The 23,787-nt window shown below is 38.4% G+C and overlaps 1 protein-coding gene across 1 annotated transcript in view; it reads left to right on the top strand.

Moving 5' to 3' along the window:
• Positions 1-23,787, top strand: part of LOC109211957 (E3 ubiquitin-protein ligase UPL6) — a 60,462-nt gene that overhangs the window by 19,663 nt on the left and 17,012 nt on the right. Inside the window, exons 8-21 of the mRNA XM_019375559.1 lie at positions 136-315; positions 584-763; positions 5,900-5,981; positions 6,136-6,254; positions 6,361-6,665; positions 6,795-6,891; positions 7,910-8,053; positions 8,183-8,266; positions 8,362-8,448; positions 8,717-8,857; positions 9,002-9,127; positions 17,090-17,188; positions 17,994-18,061; positions 23,500-23,566. Coding sequence (XP_019231104.1) covers positions 136-315; positions 584-763; positions 5,900-5,981; positions 6,136-6,254; positions 6,361-6,665; positions 6,795-6,891; positions 7,910-8,053; positions 8,183-8,266; positions 8,362-8,448; positions 8,717-8,857; positions 9,002-9,127; positions 17,090-17,188; positions 17,994-18,061; positions 23,500-23,566 — 1,779 coding nt within the window. The remainder of the gene's footprint in view (positions 1-135; positions 316-583; positions 764-5,899; positions 5,982-6,135; positions 6,255-6,360; positions 6,666-6,794; positions 6,892-7,909; positions 8,054-8,182; positions 8,267-8,361; positions 8,449-8,716; positions 8,858-9,001; positions 9,128-17,089; positions 17,189-17,993; positions 18,062-23,499; positions 23,567-23,787) is intronic.

The raw sequence follows: 23,787 nt of genomic DNA, 5'->3' as shown, positions 1-23,787 counted from the left end.
GATAAAATTGTTTTTATATGACATATTCACTTGTTTCTCTGTTTTGGTATACTGGTCTTTCGAGAATACAAATATCTCATTGACTTGGTATTTATTAAAGCTGAAGAGTGACAGCATGCAGTTTAATTTTTGCAGGAAAGAAACTTTCCAGCTTCCAACAGGGTTGTATCTTCATTCGAGCGTGTGCTTGGACTGATTATACCTCATGTTGGTCAAAGCACTTGTTCTTGTGCAAGTGTTGACCCACGGTGTTCCTTCCCTTCCCAGATTCTTACAATTCCATTTTTATGGCGGTTTTTCCCTCACCTAAAAGAGGTAAATGGATATACTGTTCCACCGGAACATGGTTATTTGTATGGAGGACCGGATCAAGGAATAATCCTTTACTGACCAAGTATCTTGTTGCTCTGTGCTAGTTCAAGTGACGGTTCTGCATGAATCATCTGCTGATATCTGTGCCATATTGTTGTTCATCTTCATTTGGAAGCTTCAGATTTATGCTTTTGGGGAGCTTTTTTTATTTGTTAGTGTTTGCTTTATATTTCCCGAAGGCTTATTCAGCTGGTTTCATTTCATTATGCAGGTCTTTGCAAGTCCATCAGTGAGTCGTCATTATTTTCATCAGATGGCATTATGCATGAAAGAGCATGTTAATGTCCTCCCTCCTGATATAGAGATTGATCTTCCTGGCTATGCTATCCTTCTAGGGAATCTACTCGAAGTTGCTAGGCTAGCTTTTGCCCTGCCAGAATCATTCACTATGGTAAAGACATGCCATTAGTTTTACTCAATAAAAAATAGATGTTATATATTTCTGTGGTCCAAGTTTTATGACTTTTGTCATTATTGTTTGGAACCTACTACTCCAGTTGCATGAAAAACTTAAAATCTTTCTATCAAGGAATGAACTCTCATGGATTAGCAATCCTGAATTTCATTCCATATGATGCTTCCTCTCTCGCATTTTATTTGTGCTAATTCAATTGGCCTTGGAGATTAAGGAAGTACTCCATATATGATTTGACAAGATTGGGGTTGGTGACAGATCTTTTGAAGGAACTAAATTTGAGAGGTAATCAGAGGAGGGGATTTGTTTTATGGAAATATATCATTTCAAGGGTGTCATCTGCCATGCTTTTTATTCTGGTGATTGAATCTGCAAGATGATAGCCAATGCTGCAGCAGGAGGCTGGTAGAGGGTTTCTCTGCATCGATCGAGGGACAAAAATTGTGTGAAGATCTCTCACCTCCTTTTTTTAATGATGCATTAGTTTTTCTGATGCCTATGCAAACCAGCCAACATACTTGTGACAGATTCTCCTGTGGTTACAAGTAGTGTTAGGACTTGAGATCAAACTTCAGGATATGTGAGATCATTCCGTGGAAAGCTGAACAACAAGAAGAAGATAGCACAGGTACTCAATTCCAAGGTTGGTGCTCTTCCTCTATCTACCACGGGTTGCCATTTGGGGGCCTCAAATAAGGATCAAGCAACATGGAATTTGATCATAAAAGGAGTTTGAGAGGCTAGTTGGATGGCAAAAGTGATACTTGTTTGTATGGCGGAAAGAAATAGAGAGTACACTGTCTCTACGTATTGCATGTCACTTTTGCAAGCACCAACCAGGTGACTGGGAGGTTGGAAAGGCTCCAAAGTAATTTTCTATAGGACATAGTAAATGATTCTAGAAAGAACCATCCATTAAGTTTGACGATTCTAACTTCCTCGACAAATAGGGAGGAGCTGGGTTGGAGGAGCTTAGAGTATTCAATAGGGCGTTACTGTGAAATGACTGTGGAGATCTGGGACTGAGGACTAGGCTCCATGGATAGAAGTGAGCACAAAAATATGGACTTGTGGACAAGGGATGAAGGGCTACGAATGTTACAGTACATTTTGGCCATGGTGTATGGAGAAACATCATGAAGGGTGGGAAGGCTTCAGTGGCAACATAACAAATAAGATTGGGAAGTACAACATTATTAGCTTCTATACTCACAGATTGGTGTGGAGAATCTGATTTTCTACATATGAAGAATAGCCTCTTATTTCTATAGTACCTTTTAGTGCACCCACGTGGTTCCAGTATGTGTTGAAGATTGGATGTACTTTGAATAGAACCATATTTTTCTCTATGACTATTTTCTGGTGTACTTCTTGTATAGGGGAACTTTCATCATAGATTAATAAATTATACTCCCTCCGTCCCAATTTATGTGGCACCATTCGGATTTCGAGAACAAAGAAAAACTCTTTACTTTTTTGGTACTCTTCTTGTATATGGGAGATTTTCCTTTCATTAATAAAATTATTTACCTTACAAAAAATAAAAATCATGTCAAAGCCAAGTTAGGGTAATGTAGCCTATTTGTGAAAACTTGAGTTAATGAAGTAATAGTTCTATGAAAGATGGCAGGTTGTTTGGAACGAAAACATGTAAAAAATGTTTATTTTTACTCTAAGAGGCATAAGCGTTTGGGGGTGTTTGTTTGTGGATGGATTTCTGTTAAGGCCAAGGTAAGGGTAAACTAGAGAATGTGTGAAAATTTGGGTCAAGTAAATATGGTTCATGCATTCAGTCTTCATTAGATGGATTTATAGGGAAATAAGGTTAATAAATGGCCAAATACATCGACAAGCCCTTAAAGTTATCCACACTTTTCACTTAGACACTTTATCTTAACTCTGTTCCATTTGAATACTTTAACCAGGCCTTTATTGTGTCGTTTAGACACAAAATTCGTAAGCAGCCAGACACAAAAGGTGCGTGTAATTCACACACCACAGTAACGAATAAGCCGAGGACATGTGGATTTAATCAAATTAAAAAAAATTGAAACGAGAACCCCACCCCACTGTCGTCATCTTCCCCAATGATTCCTCCTGGCCAGAAAAATCAATTTCTGGCCATCGCTTTTCCAGCTCTTTCTTCTTCTCCAGAAATTTAGTTTTTTTTCTTCTTTTTTCTTCATTCATCCTTTCTAGGTTAGAACTACTGAGAGTTCGGGAACCAAAATGACTGGAGAAAAAATTTCTGTAGCTATTTGTGCAAATCATTTTTTAACAGTAGAAGCAGAAGCAGAAAGAGCATAGTAGCCCCTTTCTACGGAGATAAAGGAGTGCTGCTGAGATGGTTCAATATTTTCCTTTTATTGTTCTTCTTTGGTTTTAATAATGGAGAAATCATGGACATGACAGAGAGGGGCGACCATCATTTACTGAAAATCATTGAGGCTTAGATATGTGTAAAATGGGGCAAAGAGAAGACGACAATGCCATGGCCGCTGCCGCCGATCACCGCCTGTCGGCATCGAATCTTGACGCGAAACCCCGCCCATCACAGCATTAGAGAACCAAAAATACCTTCTTCTTAATGACTAATCAAACAAAAACAACCTTTGAACACTCAAAAGTTTTCTTGTTAATTTGCTGCAATAGGAACAAATTTATGGGTGTCAGTATGTTTATCCAGTGCACTAAACAAGTTAAGCACATACTCGACATTGCCTCGCCGGAATAAATTTGTGCCAACAAAATTAACCTGCGACCCATTAGGTCTAATCGCAAAGCTTACAGATCTAAAGGGTTTTGCGAAGATCCACCGGAATTTTTTTTCGGCAAAAATATTCATTTTCCGGCAAGAAGTATGAAAGGTTTGTTTTTTAAATCATTTTCACGCGCTTGAAAAATGTGAGAGACACTTGCTTTGCCATGTCAGCATATTGTGTCTGAATGACACAATAAAAGTCTGGTTAAAGTGTTTAAATGGAACATACTTAAGATAAAGTATCTAAGTGAAAAGTGTGAACAACTTTAAGGGGCTGTCGATGTATTTGACCTTAATAAATTGTAGCAGAGGGAGTATACAATGAGACTCAAAGAGTTTTGATAGGGCTCGACATTTGAATATCAGTTTCAAGGTACACATTGTTGGGCACTTAGCATTTGACAAATCATTTCTAGTGTTTGAGGATGATTGGATATGTGATGTTCGTAAGCATCCCTTTTGCCAAATCAAACTTTTGCACATAATGATTGCTTCAGAGGTCCATTGCTAGTTGAAAAGGATGTTCTACAGAACGATTGTGAGACCAAAGGTGTCATATGTGAGTGAATGTTAATGACCTAATATATCCACAAGATGAATATAGTAGAAATGTGTATTTTAATATGGATGTGCAATTATACAAAATTGGAAATGATTAGAAAGATTAGAAATGATCATCACAGACTTAGTGGGCAAGTAGCCCAATTTTATGATAAAATGAGAGAAGGACCATGAGATGATTTGTAGATGTCCTACGTAGACCTCCCTGGTCTCTGCTTGCAGTACTGTGGTGATTGAAGGTGCTTAAAAAGATGAGCTAGACCTGAATTAGAATCGCAAAATACTGACAATCTCTGATTCTCTAGGAATCGACACCGATATAGCTAAGATAGAACACAATTAAAGCAAAAGATCCATGTAGGCGACGACAGCTAGTTGGGATTAATTAGTTGTTATTGTTACACTTACATTGAGTGAATAAATTGAGATTTATAGAACTCCAGTTTTGAGGACCCCTAATTTGCCTTAAAATGCAAAACTTGCCAGTTTTGAATGAATTAGGCTCGTATTGAGTAGGATACATAGATGATTGGCGCGTAGTATTTATCGATTGTATTTCTGGAAAGAGACAAAAATAGGTGTTAGTTGTTAAGTGTCCCGCATTGGTAGAGAGAATGGTTATTTTCTCCTTATATGATATTGGCAATCCCTCACCTCATGAGCTAGCTTTTAGGGTTGAGTTAGGCCCGAGGTATATTTTCATCACCTCCACTTGGGTTGCAACTCATGGTACTTGTCTAACTCATCATAATCTGCAGAAAAGAGGTCTTATCATTTGCAGCAGATGATTTTATGTGAAGAGGCGTATGAGTCAGTTTATCATCTCTCCTCCACTGCAATTGTACTTGCCAGATCTTGTCAATGTTTCTTGGTATTTTTGGGATTCAATGAGTCATGCATGGAAGCATAAAACAGACCTTATGTAGTTGGTATAAACAACCATCAGTTATTGGAAGTAGACACTACCGGAAAGCAGTGCCTTGTTGCATTTTGTAGAACCATTTGGTTGAGAAACAACATATTCTTCAATAGAAAAAATGAGCACATTTTATATGTTAAATTTAGATGTTTGAGGAGCCTCTTTTTGTGGTAGAGGAAAAATATTGTATCTGACATAGACGCTCTGTTGGGCCTATTGTATTCCTTCAATTTATTGAAGTAAGGAATCATTGCTGTTGTATTCCTTCATAGTACTTTCTAGGTACTCATTAATAAAATATTTACCTTGTCATAATAAAAGGTCCATTTGCTTCATGTGGTATCAAAGCCAAAGCCATCTCATTCCTTGGTTTACCCAATGTTTGGCCCCCATGTTATGTAGTTCACACTCCAAATGTGCAGCCCAAGGCATGCGAGATGTTACATTCCGTACATTGGTAGTGAGAATGGAATGTTGTCTTCTTATATGGTCTTGGTCATTCCTCACCTGATGAGTAGCTTTTAGGGTTGAGTTTTGTCCAAGGTCCATTTTCTAGTAAAAAGATATGTTGCTGATTTAGTTAAACTTTTATAATGTTGTATCCATCGTGTCTTTAAATGTGGAGCAATTTTGCGTGATTTCTGCTATTTGCATATTGATAGTGTTCTCTTGGTTGAGATGAATCAGATTACTGGATAGATACTTGATGATGACTGATGTATTGCCACAAATAAGGAAAAGGGAGTTTGGATCTTGATCATTACTTGCTCAATTGGGAGAATGTTTCTTGTAAATAATTGTTTATAGGATGTGTTTTCTTGGCTTATTTTCTTAAGCATTCACAGTAATTTCCTCTTATACCTGTTCACAGGCTGTTGATTTTGCAACTGTTGCGACTTTTTTGTTGGAAGCACTCCCTTCTCTCCAATCATCAAATATGGGAAGTAAAGAAAGTATGCCCTTGTATTATTTACACCTGAGTTCAGTTACTTCGGTAGATGTGTTCAGTTGATGTTCTAATTCGCACATATTTGAGGTTTCAAAAGAAAAAAAAAATGTAAACACCATTCTTTTAATTTTATTTTGAGCTGATTACACTTTCTTCAGATTCTTCAGTGTCTGAGGATGATATGGTCATTGATGATGAACAAACAGAAAAAGTTCTGAATTTGGGTTTGGAGCAACAGATAATCAATGGTATAGATCCACGTTTTCTTCTACAGCTGGTATGCAGTCATAATTTTCACAGTGCTAAGCATTAAGGTTCACTTTTAGTTCAGTCAAGATTTTTTCCATTTGAACTATGAGTCACATTTTATGTTTAATGAACAGACTACTGTTTTACTGGGAGGGTTTTCACCTCTCAATGGTTTACATAGTGGCCAGCTTGATGAGAAACATGTGGCAGCTGTTAGTGCAGTTTGTGCTTTCCTTCATGTGACTTTCAACATTTTGCCGCTTGAACGTATTATGACTGTACTAGCCTATCGGACAGAGCTAGTTGCTGTCCTTTGGAACTTCATGAAGCAATGTCATGAAAATCAGAAATGGTCATCTCTGTCAGAGCAATCAGCATATTTGCCAGCAGATGCTCCTGGATGGCTGCTACCATTAGCTGTTTTCTGCCCGGTTTACAAGTAAGAGCTTATGGCTTCAACATATTCAGCCTGTATCATCTGGGGGAAGGTTTCTACAGCTGTCTTGTATGGTGTGAGTTGTGACTGTGCACAAGTAAATAACACTTCTTCTCCTCTATCCTGAATCAGGCACATGCTTATGATTGTCGATAATGAGGAGTTCTATGAACAGGAGAAGCCATTATCTCTGAAGGATATCAGATGTTTGATTGTTATCCTTAGACAGGTAAAACCTTATATAAGACAATCAATAAACGGGTAAAGAAAAGACTTAATATGTTTTACTGATCAAAAGAACTTTTAAATTGTTGTCTCTTCATCTCGGCATGGGAAAATACTGTCGTGATGGTATGGGAAGCACAACAATGATAGGATTAGCATAACACAAGTACACAACAATGATAAGATTAGCAGGTCAGCTGGTTTAAGAATCAAGGGTGGGGATTCATTATCACTGTGATTGATGAAGACTTAAAGAATCCTCAATTTATACTGTGAAAAAGTGTATTTGCTTGCAATTACAGGCTGCTAATCTACCTTATGAACCAAGAACAAGAAAGGATGTTCTCCACTCTCCACCTCAATTTATACTTGTGATTTAAGGCATGAGCATATATGTTCATCGGTTCAAGACTTCCACAGGAAGTTAGTGCTGATAAACGTTTTTCCTTCTATCCTTGGTCATGATTTGAGAAATGCTTGCTCATAAAGTAAAGAATACGGAAGCAACAGATTAAAGCACCTAGAAACCTTGTGACAGACCTTTTGCCCATTTAGCTCTACACTTGGGTGTCGATGTAGCGGATGCCTTGGAGAGCATGACCAACCACATTCATTACTTTAGTATTCATCACGATTTGACTATTTTAATGCTAGTTTTTGAACCTACCACAATATCCTCCTTTATCTGGATTTGGGACAGTATGATCTGGAGCTAGCACCTGAAGACTATGATAAAACAAAATCTGGTGTTATGGTCCACTGAACTGAAATTGGACCTAGGTGTAGCTGGAAGTGCCCGTATTTGTTATTTTGATTGTTTAAAATGCTCTATATTTTTGGATTAGTAGAACCATGTCTTGCTTTAAAATGCTATTTCAAGGTCTTGCATAAGCTAAAATCCAACTTTTCTTTTACTTGGAGAGTGCAAAGTGTGCAATTGATAAAAGGAGACTATAAGGGCTCATGTTATATTATATCAGGACTCATTCCTGCACTAATGCATCTATGCTTTACACACTTAGGCCTTGTGGCAGCTCCTCTGGCTGAATCCTATGGCGCCTGTTAACTTTGGTAAATCAACAACTGATATCTTTGCTATGAAGAAGCATCCATTAGAGTTCCTTCAGCATAGGGTTAGTGTTGTAGCATCTGAACTCCTATCACAGGTAGATATACAGTCCCTCTTTCAAACATGATTCCTGCAATATTTTTTCTTTAGTTGAATTATTTAATAATTATAGTTTTGAGATATAAAGATTATATTAAATTACTGTTCTAACATAGAGTTATTGTAGTTACAAGATTGGAACAACAGACGGCAATTTACACCTCCTAGCGAATTTCATGCAGATGGTGTAAATGAGTACTTCATATCTCAGGTAATAGTTTTGCAATTGCTAATTTGCAATGTAGGTTTCTTCTGGTTAGGTTCTTTTTTCATAAATTTGTTGCAGTAATTGGAAATATCTTTCAGGCAATGACGGAGAACACTAGAGCCAACGATATACTAAAGCAAGCTCCATTCCTGGTGCCATTTACTAGCCGAGCCAAAATATTTACTGTGAGTGATTAAATCTGCACAGTTCTTCTTTGATTTTCTCTTTTTAAGTCTTGTCATTTTCACTTTTTTTGCCTTGCCGTTTTACTCCTTTTGGACTTCATATCTATTATAGGAAAATGAGTGGCTCCATTCCCCTTAGACTTATTTTGTTCTTTTTGGTTAGCTTTGTATAAGTTAAGAGTTGCACATTGAGCCAATTGAAGTTAGTCAATTTCTTGTATAGCATGTCACTCCGCTCAACTAACCCATTGTTTAAATCATCTGGCAGTCACAGCTAGCTGCAGCAAGAGAGAGGAATGGGAGCCAGGGTCTTTTTGCTAGGCATAGATTCAGAATTAGAAGAGACCATATTCTGGAAGATGCTTTTAACCAATTGAATGCATTGTCGGAGGAGGATCTCCGAGGACTGGTAATGCATTTGCTCTCTGTGTGATTATGTTCACTTTCTATTTGATTATAGACGTGCATGTATATGTGCAAGTATGCGTGTGTGTGCGTACACTTTACTCAGAAGAGATACTTTCTATTCCTGTGGTTAACCTTGTGTTTCCAGATACGTGTAACCTTCGTTAACGAACTTGGAGTTGAGGAAGCTGGTATAGATGGTGGTGGGATATTCAAGGATTTCATGGAGAATATTACTCGAGCAGCTTTTGATGTACAATATGGATTATTCAAGGTGCTAATTTCATCAATGTTGTTAGATATTAATGCTTGGACCTCTTGCCCCGTAACTAGTTGTGGTTCCAGCTAAAGTGTTCGGTACTTTCAATAAAAGAAAACAAATGTGAGCAATTTTACTTAGGTAATTAGGTTCCTGTCCTGCTCTTTTCTATTTCTCTTTTCTTGTGCTAGTGGTAAAAATTCTCTGCAAAGATTTTGTATTTTGCTAAGGCCACCGTTGCTTATTTTTACCGTTTCAACCAATCGAGTTTTGTGTTGGCTGTTTGATTTGTACCAAAATACAACATGTGATTTTGGCCTCAATTAATTGGGATTGAATGGTTAACTTCTAGAGGGTTATTGAGATATAGTTTGTTTATAAGACTCCAACTACAGCCTGCTACAATAAATTTCTATTGTATATATATTTCACCACTGACATTTTATACCTCCTAGAATAGTCATTTGGAATCATTTCACATGGTTTAGATTCTTTTTAGTTTTTCTTGTTAAAAAGGGTTTATCGAGCCTTATTATGGTCAGACTCGTTTGGATTTTCTCATCCAACCTAATTTTTGGAATAGCTAGCCTGTTTAGATTAGGGAGAGGAGCAGTTTTACCCATTCTCTATCTTCTCGCAAGTAGGACATCAGTTGGGTTTTGAACTTAAGGGAATAGTCTTTTGCTTATGATCTATCTGAAGACTAGCTGGTATAGCAGCCCAAATTTACCTATTGTGGAAGGTCAATTGTTGCTTCCTCTTTTGAGATTGCAATCCCTGTCGAGTCAGGAAGGAAATGAGTATTGAGTTAGGTAATCGGGTATCGGGGCTCTTGGCTCCGATGGAGCAGGATTAGGCAAAGGAATGCCTCCTTGAATCTTCCTTGAGTTGACGTCACTGAGAAATTTACTCTTGGGCCTGTCTTGTTGGGATCCCTAGATCTAAAGGGACCTTATCAAGCCATTCCCATCTCCATTTCTAAAATCAATCTTAGGGCTTTGAGCGCGTTGAGGACTCGATAGCAATTTCATCGTCTTTCCAGTTCAATCGCTCCTTGCCCATCTTTTTGAAACATGTCTTATATCTGACTTGGATAGCTGAGTGGTAGAATCCTGCACAAATTAGTCTATCCTGGGCTCACTATTGGAAATTGAAAATGAAGAGGAGAGTATCTGCTCAGATAATATGGTGGAAATAAACGTTTGATTTATACTCATGTTATCGTTTTGTTCATTAACTTACTTATCTTGTGTTAGATAGTTATGTGTAAATAATCCTAGTCCATATGTAGTAGGAGTAGAATATGTCCTAGTCCCATATGTAGTTGGAGTAGAATATGTCCTAGTCCCATATGTAGTAAGAGTAGAATATGTATTATATATAGGGCTCATTGTATCATTTAAAGAAAATTGATTTTTCTCCCGTGCATTCTGTTAGATGCTGAAAATTTATGACAGAGAAATTAAGAAGAGAAGGAAATTACTATTGGCAATAGATTGTGCAAGAATCTTAAACACAATTTACAACCAACAAATCTGTCCGTATGGAGTGGACAAAACTCCCAGATACTAATATTTAGACAAACATTCAATGCCTTAAAACTAATCCTGACTAGATATTTATAGAATACATATTGTTTAAAATAACTAAGAAACTGTAAAGCCTAATCAGATAGTAGGTTGGAATATTTAGTAACTGCTGGAGATAATCAATGAGGCAGTTTCTTCCCAGGGCAGTTTCTTCATGCTGGAGAGAAATTGGACTTGGTCAAAGCTGCACAAATCTTATTTCCTCTTTCACGTTTTCTTCTAAAATAAGTCTTCAAAGGTGGGATTGTATCAGTGCACCCCTTCTGAAAAGACGCCTTGTCCTCAAGGCGAAAGGAAGGAAACTGACCAGCAATTAAGTCATATTCTTCCCAACCAGCTTCTTCAACCGGACGATGACGCGATTGAATGAGTAATTCCAAAGTTGGAATCCCAGACCCTTTCACCCAACGGTGCGACAAAACTTTTTCAGGCTCCACCATGAATTCTAAATCAGCAGAAAGCGGCAAGGGTGGAGGTGATGGGATATCAGAATAGCCATGAGCAGGGCGAAGCAAGGGAACATGAAAAATTGGATGTACCTTCGCTGTAGGAGGAAGCTGCAGTTCGTAAGCAACAGGACCTATTTTGCGAACAATTTTATATGGACCAAAAAAACGAGGAGACAGCTTCTCATTAGGACGTTTGGCCAGACTCTTCTGACGATAAGGCTGCAGACGGAGTAGAACAGCATCACCCACGTTAAAAGACAAATCACGTCGCTTGGAGTCAGCTTGTGATTTCATACGAGATTGAGCTTTCAAGAGGTTGGAATGCAGTAACTTTAACATCTGGTCACGGGCCAAAAGTTGTGCTTCTAGATCAGCAATTTTAGTCTCACCAGGAACAAAAGGATGCAATGGTGGTGGCTCCCTCCCATACACAACTTGAAAGGGAGTCATATTGGCTGATGAATGGTAGCCCGTGTTGAAAGAATACTCGGCCCAAGCTAGGTATTGATACCATGATTTAGGCTTTTCATGAACAAAACAACGCAAATAGGCTTCAAGGCACCGGTTAACTACCTCCGTTTGGCCATCGGATTGAGGATGGTAAGAAGTACCCATACGAAGACGTGTACGACTAAGACGAAAAAGTTCCTGCCAAAAAGCACTTAAGAAGATGACATCACGATCTGAAAGAATAGAGCGAGGTAAACCATGCAACCGGACAATTTCCCTACAAAACAAAGCAGCTACTGTTTTGGCAGTGAATGGATGGGATAAGGCAAGAAAATGACTATATTTGCTGAACCTGTCCACTACCACAAGGATGGTGTCATAACCATTTGATGAAGGTAGCCCCACAATAAAGTCTACGGAAATGTCTTCCCAAACTCGGTTGGGAACTGGTAAAGGCTGCAAAAGACCACTTGGAGCCAAAGTTTCATATTTATGTTGCTGACAAATCAAACAATTCTGGACAAACAACTTCACATCTTGCTTCAAACATGGCCAGAAAAAATTTGCAGAAACTCTTTTGAGAGTTTTCAAATATCCCCCGTGGCCTCCTGTTGGAGAATCATGCGCCTCAGCTAAAATCTTGGCTTTAAGCTCAGGGTAATCAGGAATTACCAATCGAGATTTATAGAAAAGATGGTTGGCAGCCAGTGAAAAATCTGAATGAGAGGACGGGTTAGCGGAAAGTTCAGCTAAAACCTGCTTGGTATATGGATCAGCTTCAAGTGCTTCCCTTAAAGTGCTGAAATCTAATGAAACGGGCATTGCTAGAGTCAAAAAATCAGCATGTTGAGGGCGGCGAGACAGCGCATCAGCTCCTTTATTTTCACTACCCGCCTTATAGACAATAGTGAAATCAAATGGCAAAAGCTTCATCAACAAACGCTGCTGTTCAGCAGTGGTTACCCTTTGATTCAGGAGGTATTTTAGGCTGCAATGATCAGTTGTGACAAGAAAATGCCGACCCAAAAGATAGTGTTTCCATTTTTGTAATGCAAGAACCAAAGCCAATAACTCACGATCATAAGTAGATTTGATCCGATTAGAAAAAGAGAAACCCTTACTAAAATAGGCTAGAGGATGACTTTGTTGTAGTAGAATAGCACCAACACCATCAGCTGACGCATCACATTCAACAGTAAATTGTTGAGTGAAATCGGGTAGACGAAGAACAGATACTGATGTCAAGACTCTTTTAAGATGCTGAAAAGCCTCTCCTGCTTTTGAATTCCATATGAAAGCATCCTTTTTGGTCAAGTCCGTCAAGGGACGAGCAATGATACCATAGTTCTTAACAAAACGTCGGTAATAACCGGTAAGTCCCAGAAAACCTCGAAGTTCCTTCACATTCTTTGGCAGAGGCCACTCTACGACTGCAGATATTTTTTCTAGATCCACGGCTACTCCCTCTCTGGAGATCATATGACCTAGAAACCCAATCTGAGGTTGCGCAAACAGACACTTTTTAGGATTAGCAAAATAAGAATTTGTGGAAAGGAGGTGAAGAACTATCTGGAGATGGTTTTGGTGTTGCTGGAGGTTAGGACTATAGATTAAAATATCATCAAAGAAAACCAAGATGAATTTTCTGAGATAAGGTCTGAAAAGGTCATTCATTGCAGATTGGAAAGTGGCGGGAGCATTAGTGAGTCCGAAAGGCATTACAAGAAATTCATAATGCCCTGAATGAGTTCGGAAAGCCGTTTTATGGATATCAGTTGGCTGGACACGAATTTGGTGGTATCCTGAACGAAGATCTATCTTTGAGAAAATAGAGGCTCCATGTAACTCATCGAGTAACTCATCAATATTGGGTATTGGATATTTATCTGGTACAATTATCTTATTGAGGCCACGATAATCAACACAAAATCTCCAAGAATCATCTTTCTTTTTGACTAACAGAACTGGGCTAGCAAAAGGGCTTGAACTTGGGCGAATAAAACCAGACTCCAGTAAAGCAGCCACTTGGTTCTCAATTTCAGTCTTTTGAGCATGTGGGTAACGATATGGTCTAATGTTTGGTGGTTTAGAATTGATAATAGGGAAATAGCATGGGAATGTGCCCTAAATGGTGGAAGAGATGTTGGCTCATTGAACACAGATTGGAATTCTTGTAAAAGCATCTGAATCGGGTTACCTGGCGTCTCTGAAATTTTGTTGTAAACTTGAAGTGAAGCTGTTGCTGAGTTAGCTGACCTGACTCCTTGCAACTTGTAACGTTTCCCCTGCCAGTTGAAAATGATGAACATGTCCTTCCAATTGGCTTGAATAGTGTTGAGAGAAGCTAACCATTTGATACTAAAGAGTAAAGACCAAATCAGCACCCCCGATGGAGAAAGGATAGTAATCTTGCGTAATGGTTAAGCCCGGCAACTGAACTGTCACATTTTTGCAAACTTTGTTGCAGCGAATTATGTCACCATTTCCAATCTGGACACCGAATGTTGGAACAATGTCTATTATAATTTTAAGTTCCTCCACAACTGGTTCAGCCACAAAATTATGTGTTGACCCGCTATCCGCAAGGATCAAAATCTGTCGCTGGTTGATTGAACCTTGAAGTTTCATTGTAGCACTAACTGAATGCCCCAAAATTGCATGGAAAGAGATTTCAGCGAGATCAGCTTCCGGTGTTTCATCAACTTCAGCATTAGCCACCTCATCGCCAATTATTTGTTCCTCATCAGCAATCTCCATTAGAGATAAATTCTGAAATTTGCATCTGTGCCCCGGCGAGAATTTTTCATTACAGTGGTAACACAGTCCTTTAGCCATCTGGATTTTCCGTTCAGCATCCCATACTCGAGCTTGTTGGGGTTGGGTTGTTGTTTGGTTAGATGGTAAGGGGTTTCTGGTATAGTAATTTGCAGGGAAAGAAGAAGCGCTGCCTGGGACATTTTTGGCGAAGGAAGATGAGGTTTGTGAGTTGGATCTATTAGTTGCGGTCCAATTAGGTCCTCTGGTGCTGCGATTTGGGCCTGATTTTTGCTCAAATTCAAGAGCCAAACTCATAGCTCTGTACACTGTTCTAGGTTTGTGAATTCTTACATCAGATTTGAGTTCCTCCTTTTTAATCCATTTAAAAACACACCTAAGAGACAGTGATCTGGCCCGTTTGTGACTCTTGACGATCGCTTAGCAAATTCCTGCCGATATTCTTGAACAGATCCTATTTGCCTTATGTTACAAAGATACTCATCAAGATTTTGAAATTCAGCCGGTCCAAAATTTTCCAACAATGCTTTAACTAGTTCCTCCCAGTAAAGCAAGGTGTGCTCACGATTGATCCAAGAGAACAAGTCAAGAGCATCGCCTTCGAGATACATAGCCGCAATGTCGACTTTGAGATCATCAGAAGTCTGATAATAGTGAGTATTTTTCTGCCTTCAAAATCCATCCTCTAGGATCTCCTCCTTCAAATTTGGGAAACTCCATTTTTGTGTGAGGCCTCCGGGAAGTGCTCTTGGGTCCCCATGGACTGTCAACATCTTCTTCCTCTTCTAACCAACCGGATTTTCCTTCGTTACGCTTTTGATGACTAGTTTCCGCTTGTTGGGTGTGGCCAGTTTGGGCTTTCAGCGTTGCAACTTCGGCTGGCAACGTATCTATCGTGTTTAATTTTGATGCTATAGTCGTTAATTGTTGCGCAATGGAATCTGCGTTAGGTGGGTCATCTTGGATGCTAGAAGACCTGGTATTAACCATTTCGGATCTTGCTGCTCTGATACCAAAATGTTAGATGCTGAAAATTTATGACAGAGAAATTAAGAAGAGAAGGAAATTACTATTGGCAATAGATTGTGCAAAAATCTTAAACACAATTTACAACCAACAAATCTGTCCGTATGGAGTGGACAAAACTCCCGGATACTAATATTTAGACAAACATTCATTGCCTTAAAACTAATCCTGACTAGATATTTATAGAATACATATTGTTTAAAATAACTAAGAAACTGTAAATCCTAATTAGATAGTAGGTTGGAATATTTAGTAACTGCTGGAGATAATCAATGAGGCAGTTTCTTCCCAGGACAGTTTCTTCATGCCGGAGAGAAATTGGACTTGGTCAAAGCTGCACAAATCTTATTTCCTCTTTCACGTTTTCTTCTAAAATAAGTCTTCAAAGGTGGGATTGTATCACATTCTCACTTGGTAGCAGAGCTTCACTGTGAAAATTATCGCTGTGCTTCATTCTAGCGGCATCCGGGAAGAAAGATCTGGTCGCCGTGCAATTTCCCGGCAACTTCGTCTTGTTCCTAGGGTTCATCATTGCTATAGTCGTATTGTGCATATACCAATACCAACATCAGATCCGAAACCTTGTGCGACCAAACCCCAGAAATCACAGTCCCATAGGAATAGAAAAGTCACTCACCGGCTGTTTTTCTAGTTGACGACTCAAGATTTATTTGTGTTATCTCTTCATCGATAAGTATTGTGCGAAAACCAACACTACCAATTTGTTCGGAAAAGTCAGGTGATAAAACCCCAGTCAATCGCTCTGGCAGAAAGTCCCTCACGCGCTTCCATGTGCCGCCAGAACTAGGGTTTCGGCGAGCGCGTCTGACACGCGCCGGCGTGTGGATCACTTTGCAGCTAAAATATTCAAAAATTTCTTTAGGACAGTTGTTTCGTGGAGTGATTCCAAGTCCACCAGTATAATTTCCTACAGATTCCGAGAACTTTGGAATTTTTCGGCGCGTGTGAGCCATTCTGGCCACTTTTTGACAAAACTTCTTCAGGACAACTTACCCGTCCTGTGATTCCGAGCCTACCATATAAATTACATCTAATTCTGACAATTTATATTTTTCTGGTGTGAACAGTGATTTTCAGAAAAGTTTCTGTTTTCTGGTGGTGTTTTAGAACCTATTTTATAGTGTGAAATTCGGCTTAGTCTCACTATTTTCAAATTTCTCCGGCGACTTTTCGGCCAACTTCTGTTTATCATCAACCACCTGGTTTTGTTACTCAGGGGGAGTCTAGTAACCTTGTATGTCTGTATGTCGCTTGCGCCGGTCACTTTATGGTCTAGAGCAGTCTACTCGATTCTGGTGTGGTAGATTCAGTACAGTTATCCAGGAGTTTGGCATGACTCGTAGTGAAGTCGAATGATCAACTTGCAGATATTTTCACCAAGTCCCTCTGGTCCTCGTATTAGTTACATATGTAACAAGGTCGGCACATATGATTTGTATGCACCAGCTTGAGGGGAGTGTTAGATAGTTATGTATAAATAATCCTAGTCCCATATGTAGTAGGAGTAAAATATGTCATAGTCCCATATGTAGTAGGAGTAGAATATGTCCTAGTCCCATATGTAGTAAGAGCAGAATATGGATATTATATAGGACTCATTGTATCATTGAAAAAAAATTGATTTTTTTCCGCGCATTCTCACATGTTGCCTCCCCTTGTGTTTTCAGGAAACTGCAGATCATCTACTCTATCCAAATCCTGGATCTGGGATGTCTCATGATCAACACCTCCAGTATTTTCATTTTCTTGGGACAGTTCTTGCTAAGGTATTGACACTTGTGTAATGCTTGTTCAGCATATGACCTATGATGACTGGTGATTGACTCAACTTCTGACATGCTGTTGTATGTTCTTTCTGAACAAAGCACAATACTTGCTTTGGTGCAGAATTACGCTTAGGAAGGATTATCATCTCGAAATGTAGCTCTTTCTCAAATAATTGTCATCTTGAATGAGATATGCTTTTTCATTGGTTAAAGCTTTTTGTTTTAGACTGGAATATAGTTGTGTGATTTAACGACTCCAGCCAAAAAAAGAAAAAAAGGAAGAAGCAGTTGTGTGATTATCTTGGAAGCTGCTTCCATATAAAAACAGTTTCTCTGATGACGGATGGGTGCTTTGTTAGCACTTATTTCAGATTCCAGAATTGTTGATGATGATATTTGATAGTAAATTTCTTCATTATCATCACCAGACTTAAGTTCAGCTCAACTTCCAAAAACCAATACGAAAGGGATTAACCTATCTGTACTGGTTCTGCTTCAGCTCTGTGTTATCATTTACAATAAAGTTAAATGCGCAATTAAATATTATGAGAAATATGGATGCACATTATTCAAGAGAGAGAGAGAGAAGGAGAGGGGGAGGGAGAGAGAGAACTTCAGATGCAATGATTTAGTAATATATTTCTTTGTTAGCAGCATTTATATCCCATTATTTCTGAGCTTATGGGTCTTTAGCTAGGACATTTTTCTTTAGATCTGCTTCTCTCAAGGTATTTACATTTTGTGCCTTTAAGCTTTTATCTTGACAGCAAATGTTTTATTTTCTTTTCCTCTCCTGATGTTGTAGGCAATGTTTGAAGGCATTCTCGTTGATATTCCATTTGCGACATTCTTTTTGAGCAAGTTGAAGCAGAAGTAAGCTTATAGGAAAAGTCTTATGTGATTTAATTTATTTTGTAGTGGTTCCGATATGCAATGTACTCATCTTTATGATGGATAGAGTGCATGATGAAGGCTTAAAATTGAGCAAATTTACTGGAAGACTTGATGTATAAACCTTCCAAAAAATAAAGTAGAAAATCAAACCTTTTTTAACCAAAAAAAAAAAAAGAAAAAAGAAAAAAAGAGAGCAGCTGCATCCTCTAGAAACTAATGAAATTTCATGCAATAGCTCATGCAAGTGACACTGAAGTATTGTCTATATTCTCTATGGACCCAGAAAATTCTTTCATGAAATATACCATGTAGTTGTGGTTATTGTTCTCTTCTTTTTTATGTAATGAACCACATTCCTCTTGGATAACAGTGTGAAGATAGTTTTGTAAATAGAATTAAGGAGTTGGTCTTTTATGAATCATTATTTTCTTCTATTGTTTTTGTGAGAATGCATGGGAGAAAAATCTAATTATTAACAAAGATACAATGAGCTCTATATGTAATACATATTCTACTCCTACTACATATGGGACTAGGACTATTTGCACATAACTATCTAACACTCCTCCTCAAGCCGGTGCATACAAACCATATGTACCAAGCTTGTTACATATGTAAATAATACGAGTACCAATGAGGGACTTGGTGAAAATATCTGCAAGCTGATCATTCGACATACAAGGCCAATATACTCCCCTTGAGCAACAAAACCAGGTGGTTGCTGATAAACAGAAGTTGGCTGAAAGGTCGCCGGGAAATTTTGAAAATAGTGAGACTAGGCCGAATTCCACACTACAAAATAGGTTTTAAAACACCACCAGAAAATAGAAACGTTTCTGGGAATTACTGTTCATGCCGGGAAATCACTGTTCACGCGGGAAAAGTGCACTGTTCATGCCGGAGAAAATAAAATTTGTCAGAATTTGATGTAACTTGTATGGGTAGGCTCGGAATCACTGGACGAGTAAGTTGTCCAGAAGAAATTTTGTCAAAAAGTGGCTGGAGTGGCTCACACGTACTGGAAAAGTTACTATAGCTCGTCGGAACCCTAGTTCCGGCGGCACGTGGAAGCGCGTGAGGGACTTTCTACCGTAGCAATTGACTATTTCCGAACAAGATGATAGTGTTGGTTTTCGCACAACACGTACCGATAGTGTTGTAAAGAGCGTGAAGCGAGGAAAAGCGACAAGCCCCTTTTCGCTTAAAGCGTGAAGCGGAATTTTAAAAAAAATATTAAAATAAATATTGAAATAAAAAAATAGGCAGTAAGAACAAAGAACTGAAACAAAAAAGAAGCCAGTAAGTAAGAAAAAAATTGGGTAGCATTTCGCTGCAATTTAAGACGGAAAAATTGAAAGAAAAAGAAGAAGAAGAAGAGAATAAGAAAAGAACTGAAGGAAAAAAAAGATTTGGCAGCATTTCGCTGCTATTTTGAGGCTGAAACAGTGAAAGAGGAAGAAGAAGGAGGAGGAGCTAGTCGCTGTTTTTCTCTGCTGTTAGATGATGTTTTGGAAAAAGACAGTTTTTTATTTAAGTAACGTTGGCAGCCACTTAACATAGTGAAGCACTCGCTTCTCACTTTTTTGGCAGAAGCGCACGCTTCATATCACCTGCTACGCTTCACAACACAGAAGCGGCCATGTGCCCGCCCTGCTTTGCTTCGCGCTTTAAGCGCTGAAGCGAGCACTTTTCACAACACTGCTCACCGATGAGGAGATAACGCGAATTAATCTTGAGTCGCCAACCGAAAGGACGCACGGTGAATGATTTTTCTGTTCCGATGGGATTGGAATTTCTGGGGTGGTCGCACAAGGGTTTCGGATCCGATGGTGGTAGTGGTATATGCACAGTACCACTGTAGCAGTGATGAACCAAATTCATGTGCCAATAACTTCTTCCTCTAAGTCTCCACGACAAAATGCATTCTTCACATCAAACTGTTGCAAGTCCCCATCAAGATTAGCTGCACAAGACAAAAGAATTCTAATAGCGTTCATCTTAGAAACTGGGGCAAATGTCTCCTGATAATCCACTCCATAATTTGAGTGAATCCCTTAACCACCAATCTTGTTTTGAATCTTTCAATTGAGCCATCAGCTTTGTGCTTCACAGTGAAGACCCATTTGCAGCGAACCAAATTCTTGTCTGGTGATGAAGTGACAAGTTCCAAAGTGTCATTTTTTGACAAGCCCTTCATTTCTTCAATCATTGCTTGTTTATGTTTAGGATTTGCAAAAGATTCCCTCCAATTCTGGGGAATAGATACGGCAGAAATAGACAAGGCAAAGGCTCTATAAGGGAGACAAAAAATTATAGGAGACAAAATTAGATAAAAGGTGTTTGGTGGTGCAAGATCTGACTCCTTTTCTGTGAGCAATAGGCATATCTAACTCATTAGGAAATGTAGATAACTCACCGGTAGAAGAAGGTTCAACTTCAGTTGATTGCATGATGGCTTCTTCTGCTCTATTTCTCTTTGAGTAAGTTTTCAAATCATGTCTATCCAAACACCCAATAGTCTCCCCTTGAATTCTTTCTCCAATTTCATTTTCCCTTGTGACAATGTCATCAAGAGGTCCACTAGTGAAACTAGGTAGAGGTGATGAGGTACTCAAATAGGCCTCAGATTCTCGAAGGTAACATCCATGCTAACAAAAGATCTCCTAAAGGGAGGATGATAACATTTGTAACCTTTGTGTGTCGAAAATACCCAATGAAAACACACTTTATAGCTCTAGGATCAAGTTTCCTAGAATTCCTAGTGTGGACAAAGCAAACACACCCAAACACCTTTGGAGGAACAATATATTCATTCTTACCCTTTAAAGCTTCCCGAGGTTTGAAAATTGAGGGGTTTAAGTGGCATTCTGTTGATAAGATAAGTAGCCGCTAGAATAGCTTCCCCAATAACGTTTTGGTAGATGTATCGTGAACATAAGAGATCTTGCTACTTCTAACAAATGCCTATTTTTACTTTCAGCGACCCCATTTTGTGCACTAGTGTAAGGACAACTAGTCTGATGGACTATCCCATTGGACTCCAAATAAGCACCAAATCTTTTATCGATGCATTCGCTGCCATTGTCTATTCCTAAGATTTTTATTTTGCATCAAACTGAGTACAAATCATCTTATGAAATGACTGAAAACAAGAGAAAACTTCACTTTTGGCTTTTAACAAATATTTCCAAGTCATCCTAGTGCAACAATCAATGAATGTAAAGAACCATTGACTACCCGACAAAGAAATAGTTTGGATAGGAACCCATGCATCCGTATGAATAGTCGTAAACAGAGTTCTGCTTCTATTATCACTTACAAGATAAGAGTTTCAAGTATGCTTGGCATATTCACACGCATCAGAGAACAAAGATTCAAATCGAGTCCTTGAAAACAAATCGAGATATAACTTTTTCAAAACAAAGAATGATGGGTGTCCTAACCGTCTATGCGGCAGTATTATTTCTTGGTTGAAATCCTTACTTTCCCCCCCAAAAAAAAAGGCTTGACAAGAGTTTTGAATTCCATCTGATATATAAAATCATCATGCAATCTACCATTGCAATCTTTTTCCCTGTTTGAAGATCCTGAAAAATACAATTATCGGGAAAGAACTCGATTTTACAGTTTAGAGCTTTGGTGATGGCACTAACAGGTAAAAGATTGACACGGAACTCAGGAACACCACGAATGATAGTTTAATATCAGGAGTACAAACAACAAAACATGTTCTAGAGATAGGTTTAAAGAACCATTGGCTATTTTAACATTATCTCCTTTGAGACACGGATAATAGTTTTGAATGCCTTTAGAAGAGCCTGTCATGTGTCTATTTGCACAAGAATCAACAATACAAGAATTAAGGTGAGCAGCAAAGGCAGTACCTGATTGCACATGATTGGATGTGGCAATATTAGCGGAATCAAGTTTGGCTAAGAGGCGACGGAGAAGCTAAATTTCATTCGAAGACAAGATTTCTCTAGAAACCGTCTCCTTGAATGTCTCCATATTTCTGCTCATTCAGAAGCTAATCTAAAGAAAATTGCTTAAAAAGTAATCTGCATTGCTGGAAACCAAATTTGTCTTGACGGAACATTAACACCGGTGAACAGAAAAACCAAAATTAGTAGCGATAGGCTTGGAATGTTCCAACGACCCCAATAGAAAAGAAAATTCCAAAAACAAAACTGACCAGAAGGAGTTTGTGTTGCAGACAACAACCACCAAGAGAAAGAAAACTCGACCCCTTTTGATAAAAATGGAACCCGAGTGCTGCGAGGGAGATAAATCACCTCAAAAGGACAACAATGGCTCTGATACGACGTAGATTTTAAGAAAAAGAAAAGGCTTCTTGTATTTCTATGTGTTTACATCCCATGAGCAAGAGAATCTATAAAAATCTCCTAATACTAATTAATGAAATAAAATAAATCTATACAATCAATCCGGCTTTCAAACCAAATCAAATCAAATCAAAACTCATGAAATCATGCTAATCAACAATCTCCTAAATTTAATCAAATTTCCATGAAGAATGCTAATCAACACTATTGATTTTGATTAGGGTAGGTTGTCTACGTTACACCCCTTGGGGTGTAGCCCTTCCCGGACCCTACATGAACGCAGGATGCCTTGTGCACCAGGCTGCTCTTTATTATTGATTTTGATGTGACATTCTCTTGCTGTTCTCTTAGATTCCTACGGTTATTTAGGGATATCTATGTTAAACTTTAATACAATGACTCTTGCAAACGTAGTTTCTCTGAATCTTCATGCAATTCAAGTAAGTTTGACTATTTTAATTGAGCGATAATATGTCTAAGCTTTGTATGTTTTATCAAATATTTTATTATTGCTTTTGCTGTTTTATTAAAAGCTTTACAATCTTTGGTAGTTCCAAGGTAGTAATTATCTAAAAGAAAGCATCACAAAATAGTATTATAACTCTTAACCAGAAAATGCATTATTGATGTAAGACTCGGTTGCTTTAAGATCCTGAATATAATGATTGTGTTCTTTTGAGAAGGGAAAGGAAAACAATCATTATATTCAGGATCTTAAAGCAACCGAGTCTTACATCAATAATGTATTTTCTGGTTAAGAGTTAAAATGCCATATGCCCTTATCAAAGAAAATGAGAAAAAACAATAACATGAAATATGTGACGCATGTTTGAATTTTTTTAGCTGAAATGCTATGGACAGGTTAGCTGGAGGGGTATGGAATGGGAGATTGATATATCGACCTAATTGGATAGAGACCTTTACATCAACTTGAAACGTCATTTTTAGAGGGCCTTTTCACGTCTAACAATTAGTTCTACACTTCCACCAATTTTGTCATTTCTTCACTAGCTCATTGTGACATGCATATTTGGCCTCACTCACTTGATTCCTTCTTGTAACTTTGCTGCTCAGGTATAACTATTTGAATGACCTTCCTTCCTTGGATCCAGAATTATATCGTCATCTCATTTTCCTGAAGGTGATGTTTTCTAATATCCTTTATAATCGCTTTATCATATTTGAGTTGTTCAAACATGTATCGGTTCGTCCTAGCCATTATCAAGAAAAAAAAAAGGATCAAGTGTTGATTCTCATATTTATGTTTGATGCGTTTTGCGCGGTAAAGATGATTAAGATTTTCTTGCTTGTATGTCATGGACAACTAGCAATATGCTATGAAAAGATGTGCCCCCCCCCCCC

Source organism: Nicotiana attenuata, unplaced genomic scaffold (assembly GCF_001879085.1).
Source record: "Nicotiana attenuata strain UT unplaced genomic scaffold, NIATTr2, whole genome shotgun sequence".
NCBI classification, from domain to species: Eukaryota; Viridiplantae; Streptophyta; class Magnoliopsida; order Solanales; family Solanaceae; genus Nicotiana; species Nicotiana attenuata.
This window is presented reverse-complemented; position numbering and strand designations above follow the sequence as displayed.